The 27,601-nt window shown below is 30.5% G+C and overlaps 1 protein-coding gene and 2 long non-coding RNA genes across 8 annotated transcripts; 2 read left to right on the top strand and 1 right to left on the bottom strand.

Moving 5' to 3' along the window:
- Positions 1-517: 517 nt before the first annotated feature.
- On the top strand, positions 518-5,091 carry LOC141447634 (uncharacterized). 6 transcript variants are annotated; one of them, XR_012454487.1, is made up of 6 exons: positions 963-2,911; positions 3,014-3,153; positions 3,855-4,101; positions 4,235-4,476; positions 4,577-4,711; positions 4,800-5,091. XR_012454487.1 is itself a non-coding variant. In XM_074115386.1 (5 exons), the coding sequence occupies exons 3-5, from the start codon at positions 4,462-4,464 to the stop codon at positions 4,902-4,904; spliced, it is 255 nt and encodes an 84-aa protein (XP_073971487.1). In that variant the 5' UTR covers positions 518-3,153; positions 3,855-4,101; positions 4,235-4,461; the 3' UTR covers positions 4,905-5,091. The 6 variants fall into 6 exon arrangements, 1 of the variants encoding a protein (XP_073971487.1); XR_012454486.1 differs by having other exon boundaries at positions 2,995-3,153; XM_074115386.1 differs by having other exon boundaries at positions 518-3,153.
- Positions 5,092-8,683: 3,592 nt separating this feature from the next.
- On the bottom strand, positions 8,684-18,704 carry LOC141447637 (uncharacterized). Its single transcript, XR_012454491.1, has 3 exons — positions 18,494-18,704; positions 18,160-18,225; positions 8,684-11,628 (listed from the first exon to the last, which is right to left on the bottom strand). It is a non-coding gene; the product is annotated as an uncharacterized lncRNA (long non-coding RNA).
- A 10-nt stretch (positions 18,705-18,714) lies between these two features.
- On the top strand, positions 18,715-27,601 carry LOC141447636 (uncharacterized). The gene is made up of 5 exons (XR_012454490.1): positions 18,715-18,875; positions 19,312-19,452; positions 20,805-20,990; positions 24,727-24,945; positions 26,761-27,601. It is a non-coding gene; the product is annotated as an uncharacterized lncRNA (long non-coding RNA).

Here is a 27,601-nt window from a genome sequence, read left to right as displayed (position 1 = left end):
TTTACACGGCGCGTTGCGCACATTTTTTTATTTATTTATATGATAATTTGTTGGCCAAGAAAATTTTTTTTTGCTTCTTATTTCAAACACAAGTTTCCCGCGCTTTTTCAAATTATTTCTTTTTGGCGCTTTTTTTTTGAAAAACAACTAAACCCAACTTAAAGAAATATTTTCATTTGTTGCCAAGTGCGACTCTGAGTTGACAAATTTGGAGAAGTATTACAAGTACAAAATGTTTTGCTACTTTTCCAACACTATTTCCCGCGCTTTTTCAAATTCAACTTTTTTTCGCGGTCTCTAAAAAGAACTAAACCCAACTATAAAGAACTAATATCTTTACAATCTTTTCGCTAAGTGCGGCTCTGAGTTGACAAATTAGACAGCTGGCCAGAACGAATCCGCCTTTGGAATCGTTGGATTTGAATCAGTTCCAGGGTTCGAATCAATTCCAACAACTCGTTCACTCATTAGTAAAAATATCATGCAATTTATTAAAATATATCATTAAAAGTTTGTTACCTTTCCCAGTGTATAAAAAAACTATCCCTAATTTCCAATTGCTCTTATAAATATAAAATTAACGACGTAACACAAAAATACACTAATCAATTATAAAAATTAAAGCAATGCAGTTTAGTCATTATCTAGCTTCACCACTGCAACACTACAGTTAATAGAGAAACGCAAATGGGTAGCAAATTATTCCCATAAAAAAATTATAACCCTTCAAGTAAAATGATAATTACTCATAAATAAATTTACCAACAATTCAATATCAAGCTTTAAAAATATTATCTTATTATTTTACAAAAAGAAAACGCTGGACACTCTTATTCTTATCTTCATTGGCCTAACTAAACCTGTACAATGTCTGTCTGTGAGACGGTCAAAGTAACACTCAGCCAAAATGTAGAATTACCTAATTGCTTTATTTACTGCAGTATCCCATCTGTTGAATCCTCGCAAGGAGTTGCGGCCCCCCTTGACCAGAATTTTCTTTGAGCGTCAATTGTCCGTTGGCAGCATTGGTAGTATGGACATAGTGGGGATGGTGGCCAGTGCAAGGAAGTTCAGTTGCCCTTGGGCACCTCAACAGAGATGGAACTGCAGACTGACTTTGAGTGCTGTGCGTCGGTCCGCCAAATTGATGGCGTCCTTCCGCCGGAGGAACATGTGCCAGTGCTAATGAGGAGAGATTGTCTGTTAAGAATTGGACTTTAATGGCCATATTGTTATTATTTATTGTGTACCTTCTGTATCTGTCATGTATGTAAGTCTTGTACATTCATTATTAAAAGAAAATTACTTGCCACCCCCGTCTGGGGTTCTGATGATTCCAATAATAATTTATGCCAGGATACCTGTATGGTATTTGTAACTAGAGAATTCCCTGTACATTTAATACATTGTCAAAACTGTATCCTTTCCAATACCGTGCCTGGTATTAGCGCTAAAAGAGAGTCAGAACTCTGTCGTTATATCAATTGTTCCTTCAATAATTATCCCCAATACCGTGTCTAGTAATTAAGAAAGAATTAAATATAGAATTTATTCATTTTGCCAATTGCATTGTAAGTTGTCATTTATTCTTTAATTGTAATATAGACTTTATTCCTTTTGTTAAGTGCATTGTAAACGTTGTCATTTATACCTTAATTGTAAAATAAACATTAATTATATGTTTTCTAAGGGTATTTCAAGTGTTGGTGGTGTCTCCCACCCCTGATCCTTCTTCAACTAAATTAAAATTGGAATGGTCCAACACTTTGTTTTATATTAATTGACCCCCCCCCCCCTATTACACTCCTTTTCACCATCCTTCCCACACTTCATCTATTTCACAAACATTCATCGATTGGAAATATTTTTTACTTAAATATTCCTTTCATTTCAATACAAAAAACATTATAACGCTTTCTTAACATCATTTTCATTTTTCAAATTTCTTTCTTTTTCTCCATTACTCTTATAAAATACCAACAATTTCAAATAAAATATAAACACACAAAGATCTAGTATGCAGGAGGAGTCAGTCCTCGTTACCTCGTTATTTTATCAACAGTTACAATTTCTATCCAATACTTCCCTTTCTCTATCTTCAATCCTCTTCAATTCAAGCAAGTTAACTCCAGTCAAGCTAGATAATCACAAAACTGCATTGCTTTAATTTATATTTCAGTAGCCTATTTTTCTCTTACCTTCTTCATTTTATATTTATCACATCAATTGCAAATTAGGGATAGTACTTAATGTGTCTTCAACAAATATACTTTTCTTATTAAATGGCAAACCTAACTTTTAATCATATGTTTTACTAAATTCCCTCACATTTCTTCTTATCTTTAATCCTTCCTGCCTCATTTTCATTTTAATTTACCTCAATTTTTTCCAGCGGGGCGGAATCACTTTTTTTTAAAATAGTCATTTCAATCAACTCGTACCACTGCAACGAGTCCGCTCAAATAGCCCATCACTACTGGCCAACACCCAAACTCCTCTCAAATCATTTCATTAATATTAATACTCTTCCCAATTCTTTCAAATAATCCTTTAATTTATCTAATACAAACTCTAAATCAAAACTTATTTCTATCTATCTCCTCTTCCCTTTAATCTATTTACTTCCCATATGATACAATTTTACAAGTCTAAACGCGCTACCTCTCTTCAATATACCGCAACAATGGTCGCATTCAGCGGACAAGAGCGCTACCAGATCGCTACCAAAGGGAGCGCTTTATTTCTCTGAACGCTCTGCTACTTAATACAACCTAAACATAACCTCACGCGCATCGTGCATTCTTCCCGGGTACCGGCATGCTAATAAATATATCAATAATCTCCTTAACAAAAATACAGTTTAAAAAGTTAGGTGTAAGGGTTGATTAAGCGCCAAAAGGAATACAAATCAGTAAGTACCCATTATTTCTTTAATACTTTATTCATATCATTTAAGTCATTTTACTGCACTAACTTTTCCTTCATATTTTTTAGAATTTATTACATGTTACAGACCCTTATGCTGGCCAGTTCATTCATAATATTTCTATGTTATAATTATACTAATAAATATATCAATAATCTCCTTAACAAAAATACAGTTTAAAAAGTTAGGTGTAAGGGTTGATTAAACGCCAAAAAGAATACAAATCAGTAAGTACCCATCATTTCTTTAATAATTTATTCATATCATTTAAGTCATTTTACTGCACTAACTTTTCCTTCATATTTTTTAGAATTTATTAGGGGCCGTACTTAAATTACGTAACGCAATTTAAAGAGCTTTTTAATCCCTCCCCCCCCGATGTAACAGATCGTAACAAAATGTCAACCTCCCCTCCCCCCCTAGCCAAATGTACGTAATTTTTTGTTATGGAATGTCGTCATTGCATAGTATTTAATTAAAATCAAACATATATTTTTTATTTATTACTTATTTAATTACATTATCACTTAGTATGAAGGTTGGCTATAGTAGAATTTGGCGCGAAAAATATCGTTAGTATTTTTCCATTAATGACCAAAAAATTATAGATTCAATTGGAAAAATTACGTACAAGCATTAAAAAAACCCCTCCCCCGAACCATAACGAATGGTAACAATCGAGCCTTACCCCCCTCCCCCCTTGCGTTCGTTACGTAATTTAAGTACGGCCCCTTACATGTTACACACCCTTATGCTGGCAAGTTCATTCATAATATTTTTTTGTTATAATTATGATAAAATGTACGTATATTAATATGTTTAATTTTACCCTTAACTTAAAAAATATTAAATGTTTGCCTTTACCTTGAAAAATTATCGCATTAAATTGTCCTTTGAAATTGACGAAATCTTTTTTCGAATTGTTTAGTGAAAATCAATTATTATAAAAAATGAATAATATAATTTATCAATTCATGATTGATGATGGACTGGACGTAAATATTATTAGAAATATTGTCCATCTTATTATACCGCTGCCAGAAATTGAAATGTTGCATGGTAGAAAACGTGGGCCTGAAAAATCGCGGAATGCAGAATATTATCAAGTCACTATTCCGTCCTACACGGATTTACAATTTAAAGAACATTTTAGAATGTCTCCAATTACTTTTGAGGTATGTACATGGGTTTAAATTATCTCTCAATTGTATATGCTTAATACGTACATATTAGTATACATATTTTTGTAAGTAAAATTATAATAAAATGTTAAATACATTCATAATTTATACAATGTATGTATTTCAGACATTGATAAATGTAATTGGAAATCATTTTGTAAAAGCTGATATACAACCAAATTATAATATTACTCTTTCAAAGAGGATATTATTTACAATTTGGTTGCTGAGTAAGCCAGTCATTTCTCGCAGTTGGTGATCGGTTCGGTATACCGACAAGCTCTGGACATGGTATTTTTAAAAGCATCGTTAATGCTTTAGCAGAATTAATGCCACAATACATATAATGGCCAAATGCCGAACAACAAGGTATGTCAAGAATTTATATTTTATATGTTTAATATATATTTTATTTTCATGACCATGCAAACATATTGTTAATTAGGAATTTTATCATTTAATAATTTAGGTATTTGAAGAACGTTCTTATGGCATAAGTAACGTTATTGGTGCCATTGATGGATGCCATATCCCGATAAAGCAACCAGTTAGAAATGCTATTGATTTTTATAACAGAAAAAATATCATTCGATTATATTACAAGGTAAAGGAAAACATTTAATATTTTTTAAGTTAAAAGTAAAATTAAACATCATTATTACTTTATAGTGATAAAAAACATTGTTTTGCAGGAGTTTGTGATCATTCCGCACGTTTTATTGATGTATTTATTGGTATGCCGGGAAGAATGCACAATGCACGTGTATTCAAAAAAAGTCCACTTTTTCGACAGTTAACGATCGACCAGAATCCACTTCTTCAGCACAAATGCCGAACCGAACCAAATACCGAAAAAAAAATATTTTCATCGCTACTTTGACGGAGCGATGATCACTACAAAAAAGTTACGTGTATTATAAAAACAATTTTATAATTACAATATTTTAATGTTACATTTTTTCAATAAATTTTTTTAAAACTTCATTTCTTTCTCTTTGAATCGAATTATTTTCTTAGACACTTTTTCTCAACTGTTCTATCGCTTTTATGCGTTCCTCTTTAACTGCAACTAAGTTTTTTCTTAAATTGTAGCTCTCCTTTGTATCTCTTTTTTTCTTTTTTTTTTTTAAATGAAGCAGAATATACCGAATCTGCTGAACTCGGTCTATCGTTTAAACATTCATTTTCTCAGGTAATATTAGAATTATTAACATCAGTATTTGATTCTATAAATGAATCAGCATCAATCAGATTGGGCCATAGCGAAAATCTTGCACTCGACTGTAGAGATGGAGTAGATGGAGAAGGTGTGGATCTACAAAAGTTTGTTAGAATGCTGCTAGTTGCTGGCACTATTGCAGATGGCTGATCTGTGGCTGGAACTAACGAGGATATTGTCGAACCGTAGTTTATGGTCCGATCGTTAGAAAAGAGTTCTTCAAAAATGTCATAATATTCCCATGTTATTCTCTTTCTTCCTGTTGAACTTTTATTATTATTATCTTTAATAGAACGGTAAGTTTTCTTTAAATTTCGTAACTTTCGGTCAAGAATATCCTCGTTTACTTCCGTATAACCGATTTTATGCATTTCTTGCATAATATCCGTCCACAAAGTCCTTTTTTTAATTTTTGGATCTCGGAATTTGCTTTTGCGCTCCTTAAAGAGTTCCAAGAAAAACTTTGTGCTCCGGGCTGTCCAAATACGGTGCGCTATACTTTCTTCATCTACTGATATATTAACAGAATCTAAAACAAAAATAAATACCATCATGAAAGAAAATGCTTACAATCAAGCATTTATATAATTCGATGCACAAATTTATGCATCAAATAATGATAAATTGATTACACTAATTAATTACTTCTTAACAAAAACATACAGTTTAAAATGTTAAGTATAAGAGTTGATTAAACGCCAAAAGGTACACAAATCAGCTAGTACCCAACATTTCATTCATGCTTAGTTCATATAATTTAAGTAATTTTGCTGCATTAACTTTTCCTTCACATTTTTTAGAATTTATTAGATGTCACAGACCCTTATGCTGGCCAGTTCGTTCATAATATTATTTGGTTATAATTATGATAGAATGTATATTATATCTTCGTTTTTAAATAGGTACTTTATTTTAACTCTAATCCAAATTATTCTTCGGATTTATCTTTAATATGCCCTTTATTCAGAGTAGTCACATATATGTACATGCATGTTAAAGTAGAAAAAGACAAAGTTAGAGTCGGCTACTGTTTAAATTTGAATCACGGAGGATTTAAAACAATATTTCAGACTTGAATTCGTCTTACCGAAATATTCGTGAGCACAAATAAGACACAGTTAATAACAAGTAGATTATTCAACAACAATTATTCATTTATCAATTGTAATTTAATTTTACTTACAGTAAAATACTGGAATAATTAGCTGTCCTAAAAGTATGCAATACTTATTTATTTTATATTACATAACATATATATAACATTGTGAGAAGAACAGCTACATTGAGAGTGTGATTGAAGAAAACTATATTATTTGCGATAAAGCCAGATAATTATTACCTATTATTATAAACGTTTGACTCCTACATAAAATAACAATTACTTTAATCGAAGAATAAACTTAAACAGACGATTTTTATTAAAAATAAAATAATCGAAATCATTGATGTATGTTGGTGTAAGCATTTTTTTAAAAAAGTTTTTAAATTTTGCAGCTTCGTAATTTTTTTTATTTTTTATAACGTTTTCTTTTTTACCTGTAATTAATAGTTTGATTATTATAGATTAATAGATATTAAAGTCAATCTACTTGAACAAATATTTTGTAGATGAAAATGACCAGCATAAGACATCTAATAAATTCTAAAAAATGTGAAGGAAAAGTTAATGCAGCAAAATTACTTAAATTATATCAACTAAGCATGAATGAAATGTTGGGTACTAGCTGATTTGTGTACCTTTTGGCGTTTAATCAACCCTTATACTTAACATTTTAGACTGTAAGTTTTTGTTAAGGAGATTTTTGTACCTTTTGGATAGATTTTTCTTTTTGAGTATTTTCCAAAGTTACATATCTGCTTTACAGATTTTTTTAAAATTTGGAATTGGCCATTCTATCATTATAACCTGATAAGGTGTTAAGTCGGAACCATAACTACCATTGGAGAGATCTTTTTAAAGAATGATTATAGTTGCCATCCTCAATAACAATTTTTTTGAGAAAGCGTTTTTAATAAAATAGGAAGGTATTTGTGCGTAAATAGCAAAATTAAACTGCCATTTCAGTACTTCCTTTTAAGAGGAGTAAGAAAAATAAACTGCGATTGAAGTACTTCTCCCTAAAAGGCAAAGAGGCAAAGATTTTGAATCGAACGACAATTCATTAATGTAAATAAGTTCACCCATTCATAATTTTAACGATTGCAGTACTTCCTCTTAGTAGGTGTAAGAGCATGATGGCAATTTCTACACTACATTTAAACTAAGAAATCCAGATATTTTCTAAAAAGCGGGACATGTTTAAAAATCGGCGGGACGCGGGACAGTCCACCAAAAAGCGGGACTGTCCCGCCAAAATAAGGACGTGTGCTCACTTTACTCTATTACTCACAAACCTGGGCTCACAGTTATTTCCAGTTGCTTCAAACTGCAATCTCTAAACAGACTCTACTACCTTCCAATAAATACTCCCAATTCGTTTGATCCATTACAATTTCCATTTTCGCCCATTATAATTTCCCTTTAAAAGTCAATTTATGATTTCTTCATTAAAATACTCACAATGAATAGTACACGTCTGCCTTATGTTTCTTATAATATTTTATATTCAATAAATCCTCACAAAAGAAATAATAATAAAACTTGCATATCTTTCATTCAGAGCACAATGTCATCTATTGCAGCACTGCACCTTTTACTTACCCACTATCCTTTCATTTTAACAAAAGAAAAGAAAAACATCATCAGCAAACTCATAAATAACTTCCTATCAGAGGTTTTCAATAGCAGATATAATCTATTTTACACACATGTCTCTAATTTAGCCATCAATCAAATGTATTTCCATTTAGGTTGCAATCTTATAAAACTCACCTTCATTACTCAAATACGTCTTTGCACAATAAAATGCACAAAACTTTATTTTAACCGATCCACATATACATTTGACTGTAATGATATTTCCTTAATTTCCTCCTCTTCTTGTCAACATTCAATCATGTTTTTTCTTTTCCAATCTAAAACTCTCCATCACCTTAGATCTTACTTCCTTTCCAATTTTTTACAAACACATTTTCATCCTCCTTTATTTCTAATTCTCTTTGAAAAATTAAAAACTATAAAATCTAAACATCAGGTAAATGCCATATACAATTATTGTAAACAGTCTCTTAGAATTACAAGTTTTCTTTTGGGAGAATACTTTCTTTTAGTTTATCTTCATTTCTCTCCTCATAACTTTTTATCTTATTTTCAACTTTATATTTTATTTCCAACCATGTCTTTTTTACTTATCCTATTTGAAGTTATAATAATTGTTAAGGAAATAAAGTATTTAGAATTAGCAAGTCTTGGTTGTACTATTAGAAGAGTGGAGCAAAGGGAGAAGCTGCGCGCTTCCTATATCTAATCCATTATGTTCTTGTGTTGTACTCTGTTTAGTATGTACATGTCTTTGTGATTAAGTTTGATTCTTAAAATGTGTTTAATTATTATTATAATATAACTGTTATTATTTATTGTGTTGTTGTTTGCTGAATATACTTTCTTATTTCCCCCTTTAACCCTAACAATAATAATTATTATTTTTTATTTTTTTAACAACTTTTATTACTCTTATTTTATTTTACTTATGTACTTTTATGCTTCACTCACTTGCTCAAAAGCGTATGTAACCTTAATAGCAATAAATAAATCAATCAAAAGTCATTTCAACTTTCATTTACATCTCTTTTCCTCCTCTATCAAATAAACTTAACACATAAATTGTGTACATATATCAAATTCTATTAAATTGTATGTATTTTCATTCTTAAGAATAAATCAAGTGATAATCCACACTACCGCTCTTCATGTTATTTGCAAAGAAAACATCTCTTTTCAAGTGTCCCTACCTACGTAGCTAGCTACCATTTCCGCTAAGCCAAAATCCCTACTATTCCAATACTTACCTATCTCCTTAATACAAAAAACACTTCTTTTCCCCATTAAATAAATGTTAATCATAAAATTCAACAAAATCAAACTCCAACAATTCTTACCAACAAACCTACCTTTAATATTTACGTATGCTGCTCTGTCTCCCTTATTCTCCATTTCTCTTCCTATTGTCTTTATTTATCTAAATCTATTATATTTTTTTTTATTTCCATTTTCCCAAAATTTCATTATTCATCCCCATTAATTTACACATAACCTTTACCTATGCATTACTTTATTTCAATCAATCAATTTTCAAACTTATACTGCTCTTACATAAAAACCATTATTTCATTTATCTCAAGCTTCCAGGCAATCCTCCTAGCCAACCACACAGCTAGTCTCCCTACCTCACTCTCACTGTACTGGCTGGCTGGTGTGCCTCGCTTTACAACTAGCTAGCTATATGCCTGCCGCGCCGGCTAACTGCCTGTTCTGCCTCCTTCACTGCTCTCACTGCCTCACACGATTTTTCGCTGCTCCGCCAATACATTCCCATATTTCTGTCCGTCTCTCTCTACGCCTGCGTCCCTTCATTCATTGCCTTCCCTTCTACATACTTATACCAAGAGACCCATCACTAACAATACCCATGTAAATGCTACAGTCTTCTAAATAAATTAACCTATTCCTTCCACAAAAGAAAACTTTCAAAATATAAAACTCTTATCTCTCTTAACTAACCCAAATAAAATTTTTAAACATTATTTCCCACCTACCGACATTCCAAAACCTTTTATTACTTCCTTCATTTCCCAACCACACACAGCCAGGCTTCCTCTTATTTCTTTCTCTATAACTAAACTTTCTTATAATCAATGTCATTATTTTTACACAATCAAAAAATTACAATTTTCCTTTACTATATTCATTTAATTCTTCAAAAATTTACATACTATCATCCATAAAACTATACATTTCTTTTTTTATATCAATCAAATAACAAACATATATGTATGTACATTAAAATTATTATGAAAACATATTAATATGAAAACATATAATCCTTAACAAAGTACTTTACAAGTATCAATCCTTTCTCAAACCATAATCAATACAAACAACTAATCATAACAGTATTTACCATTCTATTCTTTAAACACTAATATTTTTCAAAATACCCACTTTCACTACATAAAAAACATTAAACAACCAAAACACACTCACTCAAACCTTCCATCTGGTTACAATTTCACCAAACGCGCGCTATAATAACGCATAAAATAAACTACTCCAACCAACAAACAAACTTCCTTTCGTCAAATAATACTACACACATTAATCAACACCCAAATTCATTTCTTTTAAACAATATTTCAATCAAAGTTCACACACTACACAACCACTTCTAATTCGCTCACAAAACATAGTTTTACTACTCAATGCACTCACTAAACACATATTACCTAACAAATACATTCTACTTTAATTCTTTATTCCTTCTTTCTTTCTTTCTTCATCATATTTCATCAATGTACAATCAGTTTTATTCATTCATACAAATTCTTAACTATAAATCACCAATTTCTATACAGTGTCCAACAAAAGACTACATACCCCACAATATTTCCGGAATTTTCAAAATAAAAAATTATTACAGTAAAAATGTTATTTGAACATTTCTAACTATTCTTACTAAATATATATATGAGAGATGAAAATATCTCTGCCATCTCCCATTGCCTATAAATAAAAAGATGGCACTTCATGCCTCAACAAAAGTCCATATACACAATTCATAAATTCAATATTATAATAATACTTACTAGTTAGGGTGGGTAAATCTTAATATTTACAAATTTATTAGTTATAGTTGAAACGTGAATATAAGAGGATCTGAGTTAGTTAAGAATTTATTATTATTTTAAATGCTTCACCAAAGAAAGGAAATTCCTGTGTCAGAACGCACATTAATAGTTACATTAAATAATCAAGGATTTTCATATCGTAACATTGCAAACATTAATCAAAGAAGCCACACAAGATATCCTTTCCCACCGAGATAAAAGACAAATTTTCAGCGTGTATGCAAACTTTTGTTAGGCACTGTCAAAATTCAATTCATTCAACACATCCTATTCTCCTTCCTTCATTTATTTACTTTTTTCCTAATAAAAACCTTCATCAAACAATCCCATCAACTTCAACTAAAATATTAAACAGAAAAAAAAATAATCACAAATTTAATTCTATTCAAAAATTACAATTAAATGTACATTGCTTCCCGTACGATCCGCTTGTATTCTCCCTTACTAATCAAATGCCTCTTTACCGGGCTGGGGTCCGCATTTATACTCCCTCCTTCTCACTTCACCACCCTTCTTTCCTAAAACAATAGAACATGTTCATCATTATTTTTATTTCTTCAAATACTCACTTAAATCATTTATTCTCATTTACTTTCTTCAAAAATCATACATGCATCTCCTACTTAACACTTCATTCATAACAACTATTTCTCTTACAATAATAATAACAACATTTCCATTATATTCAATCTACATAAATAGAATATCTACTTTCTTTCTCCTCTTCTTCTTTAACTACATCAACTCATTTATCTTTTATTCTCACAAAAAATCATCACAAACATACCAACATAACCAATCCTTAACAAAAACTTTCACTTTAAAAACTCAAGTATAAGGGTTGATTAAACGCCAAAAGCTACACAAATCACCAAGTACCCAACATTTCATTAATACTTCATTCATATTATTTAAGTAATTTTACTCCATTAATTTTCATTCATATTTTTTAAGAAATTATTAGATGTCACCAATTATGCTGGCCAATTTCAACTACAAAATATTTGTTCAAGTAGCACACCATTTAACTTAGATCTATTTATCTATAATAATCAAACTATTAATTACAGGTGAAAAAGAAAACGTTAAAAAAAAAATAAAAAAATATGAGGCTAAAAAATTCATAAACGTTTTTTAAAAAATGCTTACACCAACATACATCAATCATTTTATTTTATTTATTTATTATTTTTAAATAAAAATCGTCCCTTTAAGTTCATTCTTCGATTAAAGTAATTCTTATTTTATGTATTAGTCAAAACGTTTGTAATAATAGGTAATAATTAATCTGGCTTTATCGCAAATAATATAGTTTTCTTCAATTACATTCTCAATTAGGTGTTTGTGTTATATGTAATATAAAATAAATAAGATATGCATAATTTTAGGACAGCTAATTATACCACTATTTTACTATAAGTAAAATTAGGGGGTCTAAATTAAATTACTATTGAGAAATCAATAAATATTGTTGAATAATCTACTTGTTATAACTGTGTGTTATTTGTGCTCACGAATATTTTGGTAAGACGAATTCAAGACTAAAATATTCTTTTAAATCCTCCGTGATTCAAATTTGAACAGTAGCCGACTGTAACTTTGTCTTTCTCTAATTTAACATGCATGTATATGTGACAACTTCAGAATAAAGGGCACATTAAAGAGAAATTAGAAGAATAATTTGGAATAGAGTACCTGTTTAATAACGAACATATAATATACATTTTATAACAATTATAACAAAAAAATATTATGAATCAACTGGCCAGCATAAGGGTCTGTGACACCTAATAAATTCTAAAAAATATTAATGAAAATTAATGCAGTAAAATTACTTAAATAATATCAATCAAGTATTCATGAAATATTAGGTACTTGCTGATTTGTGTACCTTTTGGCGTTTAATCAACCCTTATACTTAACATTTTGAACTGTAAGTTTTTCTTAAGGAGATTTTTCTACATTTTGCATAGATTTTCCTTTTTGTCTATTTTCCAAAGTTACATATCTGCCTTACACACTTTTTTAAACTTTGGAACAAGCAATTCTATCATTATAACCTGATAAGGTGTAAAGTCGCAACGGTAACTACCACTGGAGAGATCTTTTTAAACAATGGTTATACTTGCGGTCCCTAAAACATCCTCAATAACAATTTTTTGAGAAAGCGGGTGAATAAAATAGCAAGGTATTTGTACGTAAATAGCAAAATTAAACTGCCATTTCACTACTTCCTTTCAAGAGGAGCAAGAAAAATAAACTGCAGTATATTACTGCAGTATAAATTACAGTACTTCTCCCGAAAAGGCAAACAGGCAAAGATTTTCAATCGAACCACAATTCATTAATGTAAATCGGTTAACTCATTCATAATTTTACCGATTGCAGCACTTCCTCTTAGCAGGTGTAACAGCATGTTGGCACTTCACAGCCACGTACAGGAGCTTTAATCACTTCTTCCTGCTAAATTTTATCAAAATCGGACGAACCGTTATAGAAATATTGGTAATATTAGTTTTAGAATGGGCCTTATTTGGGTGGGGCAAACACCCCTCCTGATGAGGCATAGCGTCCAGACTTTTAAACGGCAAATCTTTACAAAATTTGCATTCGAATGATACTTCATTCATGAAAATCAGTTCACTTGTCGATAATTTGAAAAGATTCTTAGACTTCCCCTTAACAAGTGTAACAGCAGATCGTCGCCTTATAGTTACGTAGGGGAGCCCTAACCCTATCATCCTACCAAATTTTATCAAAATCGGGCCAACATTTACACAATAATTAGTAATAATCATTTTGTAGGGGGCCTTGCATAAAGGGGGCTAACTCCTCTCCCATTCAATGTACAGCGTCCAGACCCCCAAAAGGCACATCTACATAAAATTCCGAATCGAATGACCCCTCATTCATGAAAATCGGTTCGCGCGTTTAGGCCCTACGTTTTTTACAAAAAAGGTAACAACAAGAACATTTTTTGAAAAAGCCGTTTTTGCTCATTTTCCGCAACTTTTTTCTACAAACCTATTAGATCTGGGTTGTTGCAGAAAAATTACAGTTATAAAGGTGGCTTTGCCCTGTAATTTAAAGAAAATTTGCGAATTTTATCTTTTATAGAAAAGGAGAACAAAATTGTCAAAGTTGCGAGTTTTTCAAGGTTACGCTTTTTCCTGCAGTTTTTGACGATCAACCCTTATACAACTGTCCTACCGGACAGTTTTAACACAACAAAACACAAACTTCTTTACTAAACAAATTTTTACATTACCCACTCTAAACAAACTTTCCAATATTCAATTCCTCTAAAAAAAAATATTCTTCGCCATACATGATTCATTTCTCAATTCTAATTTCATCTACTCACTCCCTCTCTATAATCTCCTTAACAAAAACTTACAGTTTAAAATGTTAAGTATAAGGGTTGATTAATTCACTACTACTTCAACAAAACTACTTCCTTCCATAAAACTTATTACAAATATTCATCTATTCTAAATATTTCATCTATTTCATATAACATATACATATTACAACAACAATCTACTGATTCTACAATCATATCCTTCTTCTTTTTATTATTACATATTTTTAATGCTTCACTAACACATAAAAGAGTCAACCAACAACCAATTTAACCTCCAACTTTACTTAACGAGAAAAACATAAAATTTCAATAAACAAACTCATTAACATTTCTTTTTTCCTACTTTTCCCAATTTTCACCTTCCAACATCACTTCTTCTCTTCCACTTTCTTCTAAATTATTACATTCATTCATACATACTTTTTTCACTTCAAAAAAATACCTAAAATAACCATTTAACGAATTATCAACAATATTCATTTACATACAAATTTTCATCCACTACAATCAAATTATACACAACTCCCATTACACTACAAACTAAAACTAATTCAAATTCAACTACATTTCAACACTAGCATACAACTTTTATTTCAATTACTATAAACAAACAAACAATTCTTCCTGCCAAACTTTATCAACAACAATCGCCCAAAGTTTATTCTAAACACATCAACAGGGGCCACCCTTACTAAACTCTCACCCAAACTCAACTCTTCCTCTCACTTAAAATCTACAAATTAATCGCCTACTTCTTTTCTAATTTCTATACTTAAGTACGTAAGCCGTCAACCAGCTCAGCTAGTTTTTTTTTTTCGGCGCGTCAGCTAGTTATTATACACACACACACACCCGTTTCTCTACACTCATTCAAACTAAACATTCTACAAATAATAAATATCCAAATAAACTATACTACCAGCACCAACTAACCTCTAATCCCTCACAGGATGTCACGTACATCCATCCACCTATCCAGCACGTCATCTTTCTTCCTGTCTACCCTAAACACACCAAACTTTACACTTTATATCACACTTCAAAAATTACTTCTTCATTCTACAATATCTACTTCATTCTATTTTATTTCTTATTTACTATTTTTACTATTACATTACAAATATTACACGCCGCCCACCGCTCTTTATTTTCTTACCACTCTCTTATAAAACAACATTCATCTTTCATTAACCTTCATCATTCAATCCACTCAATCTAAAATTTAACTAATTTACTTCTTCTCATCTATTATTACTCATCTACCTCAGTCCGCCTCAATTTAACCATACTCATTCCCTCACTTTTCCTTATCTAAACATTTTATCCTACGTATTAACCTATAGCTTAAAGGTCAAACGCTTCTTTCTTTCTCCCCCCCCACCGTCAACAAACCTTTTTACAATCATACCCTAACAAACATTTCTTCCTTTATACACCAAATACCAACCTTCATTAAAACTGTCCGCTAGCACACTTCTATGAGGCTTAATCGTCAAAAAGTCCACCGAAATAGTCTAACCTTCAAAAACACACAACTTTCAACATTTTTTTCTCTCTTCTTCTATAAAAAATTCAATTCTCAAATTTCCTTTCAAATATAGGCCAAGTCCTCCTTTATAACTCTAATTTTTTTGTCAAAACCCACATTTAACACACTACCGAGACAAAAGTTGCTGAAAAAGAGCAAAAAAGGAATTTTCAGAAAATCTTCTTCTTCTTGTTGTTGTTGTTGTTACCTTTTTTGTAAACAACGTAGCGCCTAAACGCGCGAACCGATTTTCATTAATGAGGTGTCATTCGATTCGGAATTTTATGTAGATGTGCCTTTTGGGGGTCTCCACGCTGTACATCGAATGGGAGAGGAGTTAGCCCCTTTTATGTAAGGCCCCCTCCAAAATTATTATCATTAACTACTCTGTAAATCTTAGCCCGATTTTGATAAAATTTGGTAGGATGACAGGGTTCGGGCTCCCCTATGTAACATTAAAGCGACGATCTGCTCTTACACTTGTTAAGGGGAAGTATAGCAATCGTTTCAAATTATCGAAACGTGAACCGATTTTCATGAATGAAGTGTCATTCGAATCGAAATATTCTACAAATTTGCACTTTAAAAGTCTCAACGCTGTAAAAGGAGGGGAGTTCGCCCCACCCAAATAAGGCCCTTTCTAAAACTATTTTTTTTTTTTTTGCGCATCAACAGCTGAGGTTATTAGCGCCCGGAGCTTTCACCGGACAGTGAGCTGTAAGAAGCTCCTAGGAAGAGAAAATCTAAGGGTCAGCTGCTGGATTCGAACCCGGGACCTCCGCGTGGGAGTCCAGTATGCTAACCTCATAGCTAATCCCTTCCCTTAAAACTATTATTACCAATATTTCTAAACCCGAAGTCCCATTTTGATAAAATTTAGCACGAAGAAACGGTTAAAGCTCCTCTACGTGGCTGTGAACTGCCAACATGCTCTTCCTCCTACTAACAGGAAGTACTGCAATCTTTAAATTTATCAATGAGTGAACCCATTTACATCAATCTATTGTGTCGTTCGATTCAAAATCTATGCCTCTTTGCCTTTCAAGGAGAAATACTGCATTCGCAGTTTATTTTTCTTACTCCTCTTAAAAGGAAGTACTGAAATCGCAGTTTAATTTTTATATTTTCGTACAAATACCTTCCTATTTTATTCAAAACCCTTTCTCAAAAAAACTGAAAATGAGGACCGCCACTATAATCACTCTTTAAAAAGATCTTTCCAATAGTAGTTACGGTCATGACTTAACAACTTATTCTTGAATGATACTCCTTAACAAAAACTTACCAGTTTAAAATGTTAAGTATAAGGGTTGATTAAACGACAAAAGGTACACAAATCAGCAAAATTTAGTAAAAATCTATCGAGCAGAAAACGAGATATTTAGTGTTAAAGTTTGTTTCCGTTCAATAAAGTGAAAACTTTAACATTAAATATCTCGAAAACTACTCAATAGATTTTGTTACTATTTTACGTGTATATGGGGACTGCTATTGTCTATAATTGTGTAAATTTTAGTAAAAATCTATCGAGTAGTTTTCGAGATATTTAGGGTTAAAGTTTGTTTCTGTTCTACAAAGTGAAAACTTTAACATCAAATATCTCGAAAACTACTCGATAGATTTTGTTCATATTTTACCTGCTTATGGAGACTACTATTGTCTATAATTGTGTAAATTTAAGTAAAAATCTATCGGATAGTTTTCGAGATATTTAGGGTTAAAGTATGTTTCCGTTCTATAAAGTGAAAATTTTAACATCAAATATCTCGAAAAGTCCTCGATAGATTTTGTTTATATTTTACGTGTATATGAGGACTACGATTGTATATAATTGTGTAAATTTTAGTAAAAATCTATTCAGTAGTTTTTGAGATATTTAGGGTTGAAGTTTGTTTTCGTTCTATAAAGTGAAAATTTTAACATCAAATATCTCGAAAACTATTTTATAGATTTTGTTTATATTTTACCTGTATATGGAGACTACTATTGTCTGTAATTGTGTAAATTTTTGTAAAAATCTATGGAGTAGTTTGCGAGATATTTAGGGTTAAAATTTGTTTCCGTTCTATAAAGTTTCCTTTTTTTCACACTTTTTTCAGAGTTACATTTTTTAAACACCAACTCCTGAAAATCATATTTTGTTTTAAGCTTACGAACTTGTTTACCACAAAGCCAGGTGAATTCTTCAAATTATTACGTATCACTAACCATCTGCTCCGCTACCTAAAATCAATTCCTTTTTTTAATTTCAAGTCTTCTACATTATCATTCAAATATCTTACTTATGAATTAATTATTTTTTATTTATTGTGTCTTTGAACAGGCGCCATTTCTCAACTTTTTTGGACAATAACGATCAGTCTCACCTGTCTTATTAGAAACATAATATTTTTATATTACGATTTTTTTATTTTATCTCCTCATCTTTCCAAATTCATCTCCACCTTTCTTATAATAATCACACTTTTTAAACATATTCTTTAATAAATACCTTAACTTCTTACACTTCTCTCTAATAATTCCATTTTCTAATTTCCCTATTCTATTAATCTATTCTAACTAAAGGGACTAATCCCTTTTACCTCTCATTTTCTTTTGTCAAGATGCATTACAAAAAACGATTAATAATAATAATACTAAAGTAGAAAATACAAGCAATTTACACTAGTGCGAATACGTAGTGCGCATGCGTACACCATAAATGTTCTTTTCTTTTTTCATTTTAATATATACACATATAACCCTGTTGTTACCTTATTACTTTCCAATATTATGATACAAACATCTTTTACTTTCTAAACATTTAAAGGAACTTGAATCTTTGTTTAACATTATGGCCTCTTTCGAAACTTCAAAAATATAAACGAATACAAGTAAGTTTTACTTTTGTCATTCCTATCATTTTTAACTAATATCTTCCCTTTTCTATTTCTTCAATTGTTATCCTAAATAAATATCTTATGCCAAAGAATTAATAGTCAAACAAATGAAAAAAAAGTTAAAAATTCAGTAAATTTACTTTTAAAGTGAATAGTTTAGTAGTGTTTACCAGCTTTTCAATACTAGTTAGTTACTCCTTTTGTTTAATCAGTCATTTTGTACATATATTTTTTTGAATCAATTATTTACCTCTTCTTTGACTAATCTTTTATTTCCAACAATTCATAACCTACCAACTTTCAATTTTAAATTCATTTATTTGTTTTTGCAGTTTTATTTCTTATAAAGGGTACGGCAATACCGAATTACCAGCTATAATATTTGTACTGCTCACTTCAAAATAACTTTCATAAACGCATACTATTTCAGATGTTCATCACTCCAACCGATGAAACTTTGTTATACATTTATTTCATCAGTGTTTCAACTCAAATGAATTCAGTCAATAGTATGTACTCCGTACTTTTTACAACATTGTAATGAGGGTAGTCGTCATTAGTCCTTTATAAGGTACACATACATTACTTTTATTACACTTATCACTTGTAGTATTAACTAACCGGTCCTGCTCCGTTTTTAGTGACGCTTTGAGAAACAAATGTGGCAGATAGTTCATTACATTTCACTCCCACAGCAGCCAAAACTTCAAAAATACAAACGATTACAAGTTTTACTTTTGTCATTCGTATTATTTTTAACCAAATATTTGGTCTTTTCTATTTCTTCATTTCTTATCCTCAATAAATATCTCATACCAATGAAGTGATAGTCAAATAAAAAAAAGTTAAAAATTCAATAAATTCACCTTTAATTTTCCTTTACACCTTGTGCAGGTAAGTCCTAATTCACATTCATTCCTCAGATGCGATTCTTTTTAAAGTATAATTAGTGAAACACTTTATCCAGTGCCTTTTTTCTTCTAAGTAAATTCTGTTATCATCATTCTCATTCTCATTGTACTATCAGGTACCATTACAATTTACAGAATAATAATTTTCACCTCTACTGATTAAAAAAACGTTAGCACGGTAGCTTCGAGATTAGTGAGGATCTGAGTCCCAAATAAAACCAGGTAAAGGTTTACTACTTACAATATTTTTTATTTGTCACAAGTCAAATATAATAAACCTAATATGAAATTTTTATTCAACCTATACAACACTTAAACAAAATTAGCATATATTCCCTTTAAATTATCTTTATTCTGGACATGTTATTCTCATGAAAATTAAACATTTTGTCACACAAATAGCTATATGTTATCCAATACACAACCACGCAACAATAAGTAACATTCACAATGCCTTTCAAATAAATTTCTTAATCCAATTCTTCACAAACTGTTTCAGAGAGCAGGCTTCCTTATACAATGGTTCACGGAAATTCTACTTTCCCTACTCAAAAATATAACTTTGTATAATATACATATATGTTATACCGAGTCCTCTCTAATTAGTCATTGCCGTGCATGCTGCAAAGACCATTTCTGTTAATTTATTCTTACTTTTCTAGCCCTTCAATTTCATTCTTTTGAGTGCTTATTAGTTACTACTAATCGTTAATCTTTTCCTCCTGAAAGATTGTTGACGTGATTATTTTTTCTCACATTTTAATTTTGGGCATGATTCAACATAGGTCAGAATTCAAGAACCTAGGTCAAAGTACTTTTCTAATTCAAGTAAAGTTTCTCACATTATGCTTTTTGTATTTTACTTACGAGAAAATTCTGCGTTCAACGCAAGATAATCAGTTTCGATAATATTTTTTTTTAAGTAAACTTGGAAAACAAATAGTTGTAAGTAGTTTAATTCATTTTTCTTCCTTCCTTATCAAATTATATAATTCTGTTTTCATCCTTGCAGAACTGGAGTTAATTCACTGCCAACGATTCTCCATCAAATTTAAATTATCATCCAATTAATCATGAATCAAATCAGTCCACAATGTACCTGAAAGGCCTGCAGATTATCAGATAATATGCCACCTGCTTGAATGATTCTTCGGTATTTGACCGTCAGAATTTATGCAAGATCAATTCTACAATCGAAGTAAGTTCTTAAATTTTCAGTTTTATATTCGAGTTTCCACATTTCGTTAAATAATTCTACTTATATTTATTATCTATTTAGTAAAATAGATAACATTGGCAAGTGGATATATGTAATTTAAGCGTGGAGCTGAATTAGTGCATTTTTGAATTCATTCATTCATGGTAACGCTTTCTTCGATAATGTTCCTAATATTTGCTGCATTACTCTCCGCAATTCCATTAATATCCAAATTTTTTGTCGATCTAACTTATAGTAAACCATCAAAAACCCATTTCCCCTATTAAAGGTAGGTAATTATTCCAGGAAGAAACAGTAACTTTTCTTTTTCCATATGCAAAACGTTGTTGGTAACTTTTATTACATTTCTTAATAATCTCCTTAACAAAAACTTACAGTTTAAAAAGTTATGTATAAGGGTTGATTAAACGCCAAAAGGTATTTGTGTACTTTTAAGTAAACTTGGAAAACAAATAGTTGTAAGTAGTTTAATTCATTTTTCTTCCTTCCTTATCAAATTATATAATTCTGTTTTCATCCTTGCAGAACTGGAGTTAATTCACTGCCAACGATTCTTCAATGAGTGAACCGATTTTCATCAATAATTTGTAGTTCGATTCAAAATCTTTGCCTTTTAGGGAGAAGTACTGTAATCGCAGTTTATTTTTCTTACTCCTCTTAAAGGAAAGTACTGAAATCGCAGTTTAATTTTGCTATTTACGTGCAAATTACCTTCCTATTTTATTCAAAACGCTTTCTCAAAAAAATTGTTATTGAGGATGGTTTGGGGACCGCAACTATAATCATTCTTTAAAAAGATCTCTCCAGTGGTAGTAACTCCGACTTAACACCTTTTCAGGTTATAATGATACAATTAAAATTTATACTTCCCAATTTTAATAAAATCTGTAAAGCAGATAAGTAACTTTGCAGAACATGCAAAAAGGAAAATCTATCCAAAAAGTACAAAAATCTCTTTAACAAAAACTTACAGTGTCAAATGTTAAGTATAAGGGTTGATTAAACGCCAAAAGGTACACAAATCAGCAAGTACCCAACATTTCATTAATACTTCATTGATATTATTTTAAGTAATTTTACTACATTAATTTTCATTAATAAGTTATTTTTTAGAATTTATTAGATGTCACAGACCCTTATGCTGGCCAGTTCATACATTTTCTTTTTTTTTTTTTTTATGATTTAAGTCGCGTCAACATCTAAGGTTATTGGCGCCCGGAGCTTTTTTCAGTGCACTGCCGGCCTCCGGACGGTGTTCTCTCGTTACAGACAACACTGTCCATCACCCGGACAGTGAGCTGTAAGAAGCTCTTAGAAAGAGAAAATCTAAGGGTCTGCAGCTGGATTCAAACCCGGAACCTCCACGTGGGAATCCAATACGCTAACCGCATAGCTAATCCCTTCCCTTTGTTTATTCATAATATTTTATTTTTTTGTTATAATTATGATAAAATGTATATTATATCTTTGTAATTAAATAGGTACTTTATTTTAGCTTTATTCCAAATTATTCTTCTGATTTATCTTTATTATGCTCTTTATTCTGAGAAGTCACATATATGTATGTACATGCACGTTAAAGTAGAAAAAGACAAAGGCAGAGTCGGCTACTATTTAAATTTGAATCACGGATTTAAAACAATATTTCAGTCTAGAATTCGTCTTTCCGAAGTATTTGTGAGCACAAATAACGCGTAGGTAATATCAAGTAAATTATTCAACAATAATGATTCATTTCTCAATTGTAATTTAATGTAGTCCCTCTAATTTTACTTATAGTAAAATACTGGAATAATTATGTTAGCTGTCATAAAAATATGCATATCTTATTTATCTTATATTCCAAATATATAACACTGTGGGAAGAATACCTAGATTGAGAATGTAATTGAAGAAAACTATATTATTTGCGATAAAGCCAGATTAATTATTACCTATTATTATAAACCTTTGACTACTACATAAAGTAACAATTACTTTAATCGAAGAATGAACTTAAACCGACGATTTTTATTTAAAAATAAAAATAAATAAATGAAATCATTGATGATTGTTGGTGTAAGTATTTTTTTTAAAAAGTTTTTGAATTTTTTAGCCTCATATTTTTGTTTATAAAGTTTTTTTTTTTAACCTGCGATTAATAGTTTGTTGATTAGATATTACAGTCAATCTAAGTTAAATGGTGTTCTACTTGAACAAATATTTTGTAGATTCCAGCAAAAGGGTCTGTGTGTGACATCTAATAAATTCTAAAAAATAACTTATTAATGAAAATTAATATAGTAAAATTACTTAAAATAATATCAATGAGGTATTAATGAAATGTTGGGTACTTGCTGATTTATGTACCTTCTGGCGTTTAATCAACCCTTATTTTAAACTGTAAGTTTTTGTTAAAGAGATTATAATATGAATTGCAAAATGCAGAGGTCAAAACGACTTTTCTACAATAAATTAAAACTGTCCGCTAGGAGAGTTGTATAAGGGTTGATCGTCAAAAACTGCACGAAAAAGCGTAACGTTGAAAAACACCCAACTTTGACAATTTTTTTCTCTTTTTTGTATAAAATATAAAATTTCAAGATTTCCTTTATAATATAGGGCAAATCCTCCTTTATGAGTGTAACTTATTTACAACAACATAGATTAAATAGATTTTGAGAAAAAAGATGCTGAAAATGAGCAAAGTCGGCATTTTCAAAAATTGGTCTTGTTGTTCTTGTTGTTACCTTTCTTGTAAACAACGTAGCGCCTAAACGCGCGAACCGATTTTCATGAATGAGGTGTCATTCGATTCGGAATTTCATGTAGATGTGCCTTTTGGGGGTCTCGACGCTGTTACAACGAATGGGTGAAGAGTTAGCCCCATGGAGGAGAGGTCAAAACTTCGGGAGGTATTCAGCAGTTCAAATGCAACAAAAAATATTCTATTCACTATGGCCCGATTCTCAATTTTGTCCAAGATATTTGCATTTTTAACTTTTCCGTCGATATTCGCGTTTTTCACCATAAAAATGGCCGTAACCTTTCTACCCTTTATCCTACAAGAAATCTGCTGATTCTAAACGAAATAGCATCAAATTTTCCTATAAACCTGCTAAACCCAGAGCCTCAAAACGTTTCTTATAAACAATGAAATTTTTACTTGAAAGTCTAAAAAATTCGTTCTCGATAGCTTCTGTTTAAATTTTGAACTATATTTTTTCAATGATTAATGAATCAGGAGTCACCTTTATTACAGAAAAAGTTGTGCATTTATTGAGCTTTAAGATCATATGGATTTTTTTTGGTTTTTAATAAACCCTACCCCGAACACAGAAAGGCGTAAATGCAGAAAACTGGGATGTTGCGTAACCGACTTAAATATACAGTAAAAAATACAGTAGCAATAAAACACAGTAGTTGACTAACAATAGTTTGTGCAACTTATTTGAATAACATAATGGAGGTTTTTTACATCAAAGGTAATTAATAATAATTCAAAACTGAAATGGTATTTTCTTTTTGTTCCTTCTCCAAAAATTGATTAGTTTTGATTTATTATTAATTAACTTTGATGATAAAAACCTCCATTATGTCATTAAGATAAGTTGCACAAACAATTGTTGTCAAGAAAATAAAAATTTGTCACAATTCTTGTAGCAATTTTGGGTAGGCACCTACCTATTGCATTCTATTATTACTGTGTTTAATTTAATTTCTCTTTGCCTTTTAGAAAGAAGTGCTGTGATGCAGTTTTATTTTTCTTACTCCTCTGAAAGGGAAGTAAGAAAAAGGAAGTTTAATTTTGCTATTTACGAACAAATACCTTCCTATTTTATTCAAAACGTTTTCCTAAGTAAATTGTTTTTGTGGATTCTTTGAGGGCCGCAACTACAAGCATTCTTTTAAAAGATCTCTTCAGTGGTTACTTATCACCAGATCACGTTATAATGTAAGTATTGCTTATTCCAAATTTTAAGAATTGTGTATAGCAGATATGTAACTTTACAAATTGACAAAAAGAAAAATCTATCCAAAAGGTCAAAAATCTCCTTAACAAAAACTTACAGTTTAAAAAGTTAAGTGTAAGGGTTGATTAAAGGACAAAAGGTACACAAATCAGCTGGTACTCAGCATTCATTTTCAATATTCATTCATTCTTTCGCTCAAAATTCAGCCAAAAAGAAGCATTCGAAAAAGCATGTGTTTAATGGAATTATTATAACAATCAATATAAATAATTTTACTACATTTACTTTTCATTAATAATTTTTAGAGTTTATTAGATGTTACAGACCCTTGTGCTGGTCATTTTCAAATACAAAAGATTAGTAGCTCACCATTTAACTTAGACGGTAATAACGCGCCAACCGATTTTCATGGATGAGGTGTCATTCGATTTGGAATTTTATGTAGATGTGCCTTTTGGGGGCCTCGACACTGTACATTGAATAGGAGAGGAGGAGAGGGGTATGTAACGCCCCCTCCAAAATTATTATTACTAATAATTCAGTAAAACTTAACCCGATTGTGATGAAATTTGGCAGGATGAAAAGGTTAGGACTCCCCTACGTAACATTAAAGCGACGTTCTGTTCTTACGCCTACTAAGGGGAAGTTTTGCAATCATTTAAAATTATCGTTTTGAGAACCTATTTTTTCAATGAAGTGTTATTTGGTTCAAAAAGTGATGTAAGTTTGCATTTTTAGAGGTCTCGACGCTGTGTATCTTTAGGAGAGGAGTTTGCCCCACCCAGGTCTGGCCCTCTCTAAAACTATTGTTACTAATATTTCTGCAACGCTTAGTCCGATTTTGCTAAAATTTAGCACGAAGAAGCGGTTAAAGCTTCCCTACGAGACTCTAAAGTGCCATTAGCTCTTACACCCACTAAGAGGAAGTACTGTAATCGTTTAAATTATTGACTTACGAACTGATTTTAATGAATCAATTGTCTTTCGATTTGATACTTTAGATGCAGTATATCTATTTATCTATCATAATCAAACTATTTTAAAAAAACACAGTTTAAAAAAAAAAGTTATAAAAAATAAAAGTAATTATGAGGCTTAAAAATAAAAAAAAATGCTTACATCCATGAATTTGTTTATTTTATTTATTTATGTATTATATATTAAAGTATAGAAAAATATAGAACTTGCAGTGAATCAAATTTTGTTACAACTGTGTAATTCAAATTACCAACACCAACCAACTCTAACTTGCTTTTTTCTACTTTTATATAATAAAGGCATAATAAAGATAAATCAGAAGAATAATTTGGAATAGAGTTAAATAAGGTTTCTATTTATTTATGGAGCTGTAATACACATTTTACCATAATTTTAACCTAAAATTATTATGAATAAACTGGCCAGCGTAGGGTCTGTGACATCTAATAAATTCTAAAAAATATTAATGAAAAGTTAATATAATAAAATTACTTATATCAATTGTTATAATAATTCCATTAGGCAAATGCTTTTTCGAATGTTCTATGAGTCTGAAAATACGAGCGGAAGAATGAATGAAATGTTGGGCACTAGCTGATTTGTGTACCTTTTGTCCCTTTAATCAACCCATGTACTTAACTTTTTAAACTTTAAGATTTTAAATTAAATAATTAAAACATTATTGTGTTAAAAAGTGAAACGTTAAGTCTGAATTTCATTTTACTAGACTCAAATATGTTATTTGCTTATGTAAAAACTTTGCGTGTTAAGGAATGGCTTAAAGGTCAAACGCTTGCTTCTATTACATCATTTTTCAGGATCATGCCCTTACATACTGTTTTACGCTTGTAGAAGAAATGCCGTTGTCACTCATTATGAGTTAAAATTTTGGAAATAATGAGTGCGAATTCTGAGATTTGAATCAAGGCATCCATTAACAAACTTACTGTTTCTTTTTATTTTTTTTTGAATTGGAGTGTTACCGCTGACTTCTCCACTCTGAGAGTCATATGTTGTATTTATTATTATTATTATTGCTTATAACGCAATAATATGCGTTGATGATAACAAAATAAACGATAAAAAAAAAAAATTCTCAAAATATGACTCAAATTTATGTGTACATACATTGAGTACAATGTATTTACAGACTACCTCTTTCTGTTATGTTTTCTGTGACTAGGGACGAAAAACATTGTTTATGAGTAATTACTTAAAGAGTAAGATTTATTTATGTGCTAAGCTGAAGTCATTAATTGATTATTGAAAATAATAATAAAAAACTTGCAAATTTAGAAAATCTATAATTACAAGACATATTTACTCTCTTTTATTGTAAGCACAGTTTCAAGAATCGATCTTTATTTCTTAATTTACTTCGGTAAGAAAATGTTGTCCCATTTCATGATACTTATCTCAGTGTTACAAAGCAATTTAGTTTCTTGTTTAACATAACTTCAGTGAATGATACTTGTGTATATTTCTTTTTATAACACAAATTTACTTTCTGAAATAATGATGGTAAGCTAAGTTATGATCATTGTTGTTTACTTTTTAGAAATGTTTCTCAACATATTTGTAAAGATTTTATGTAACTTAATTTAACAAAAAAAAATTGTAATTTATAAAATAATAAAAAACTAATTTACCTCGTCCTCA

This window comes from Rhodnius prolixus, unplaced genomic scaffold (assembly GCF_049639745.1).
Source record: "Rhodnius prolixus isolate KJV_2025 unplaced genomic scaffold, Rpr scaffold_7, whole genome shotgun sequence".
NCBI classification, from domain to species: domain Eukaryota; kingdom Metazoa; phylum Arthropoda; class Insecta; order Hemiptera; family Reduviidae; genus Rhodnius; species Rhodnius prolixus.
Note: the sequence above shows the minus strand (reverse complement) of the source record. Positions and strands in the feature narration are given on the sequence as shown.

Coding starts and splice junctions, on each gene's coding strand:
- LOC141447634 (XM_074115386.1), top strand. Junction 4,712..4,799: donor TCATTCGATTATATTACAAG/GTAAAGGAAAAC, acceptor ATTGTTTTGCAG/GAGTTTGTGATCATTCCGCA.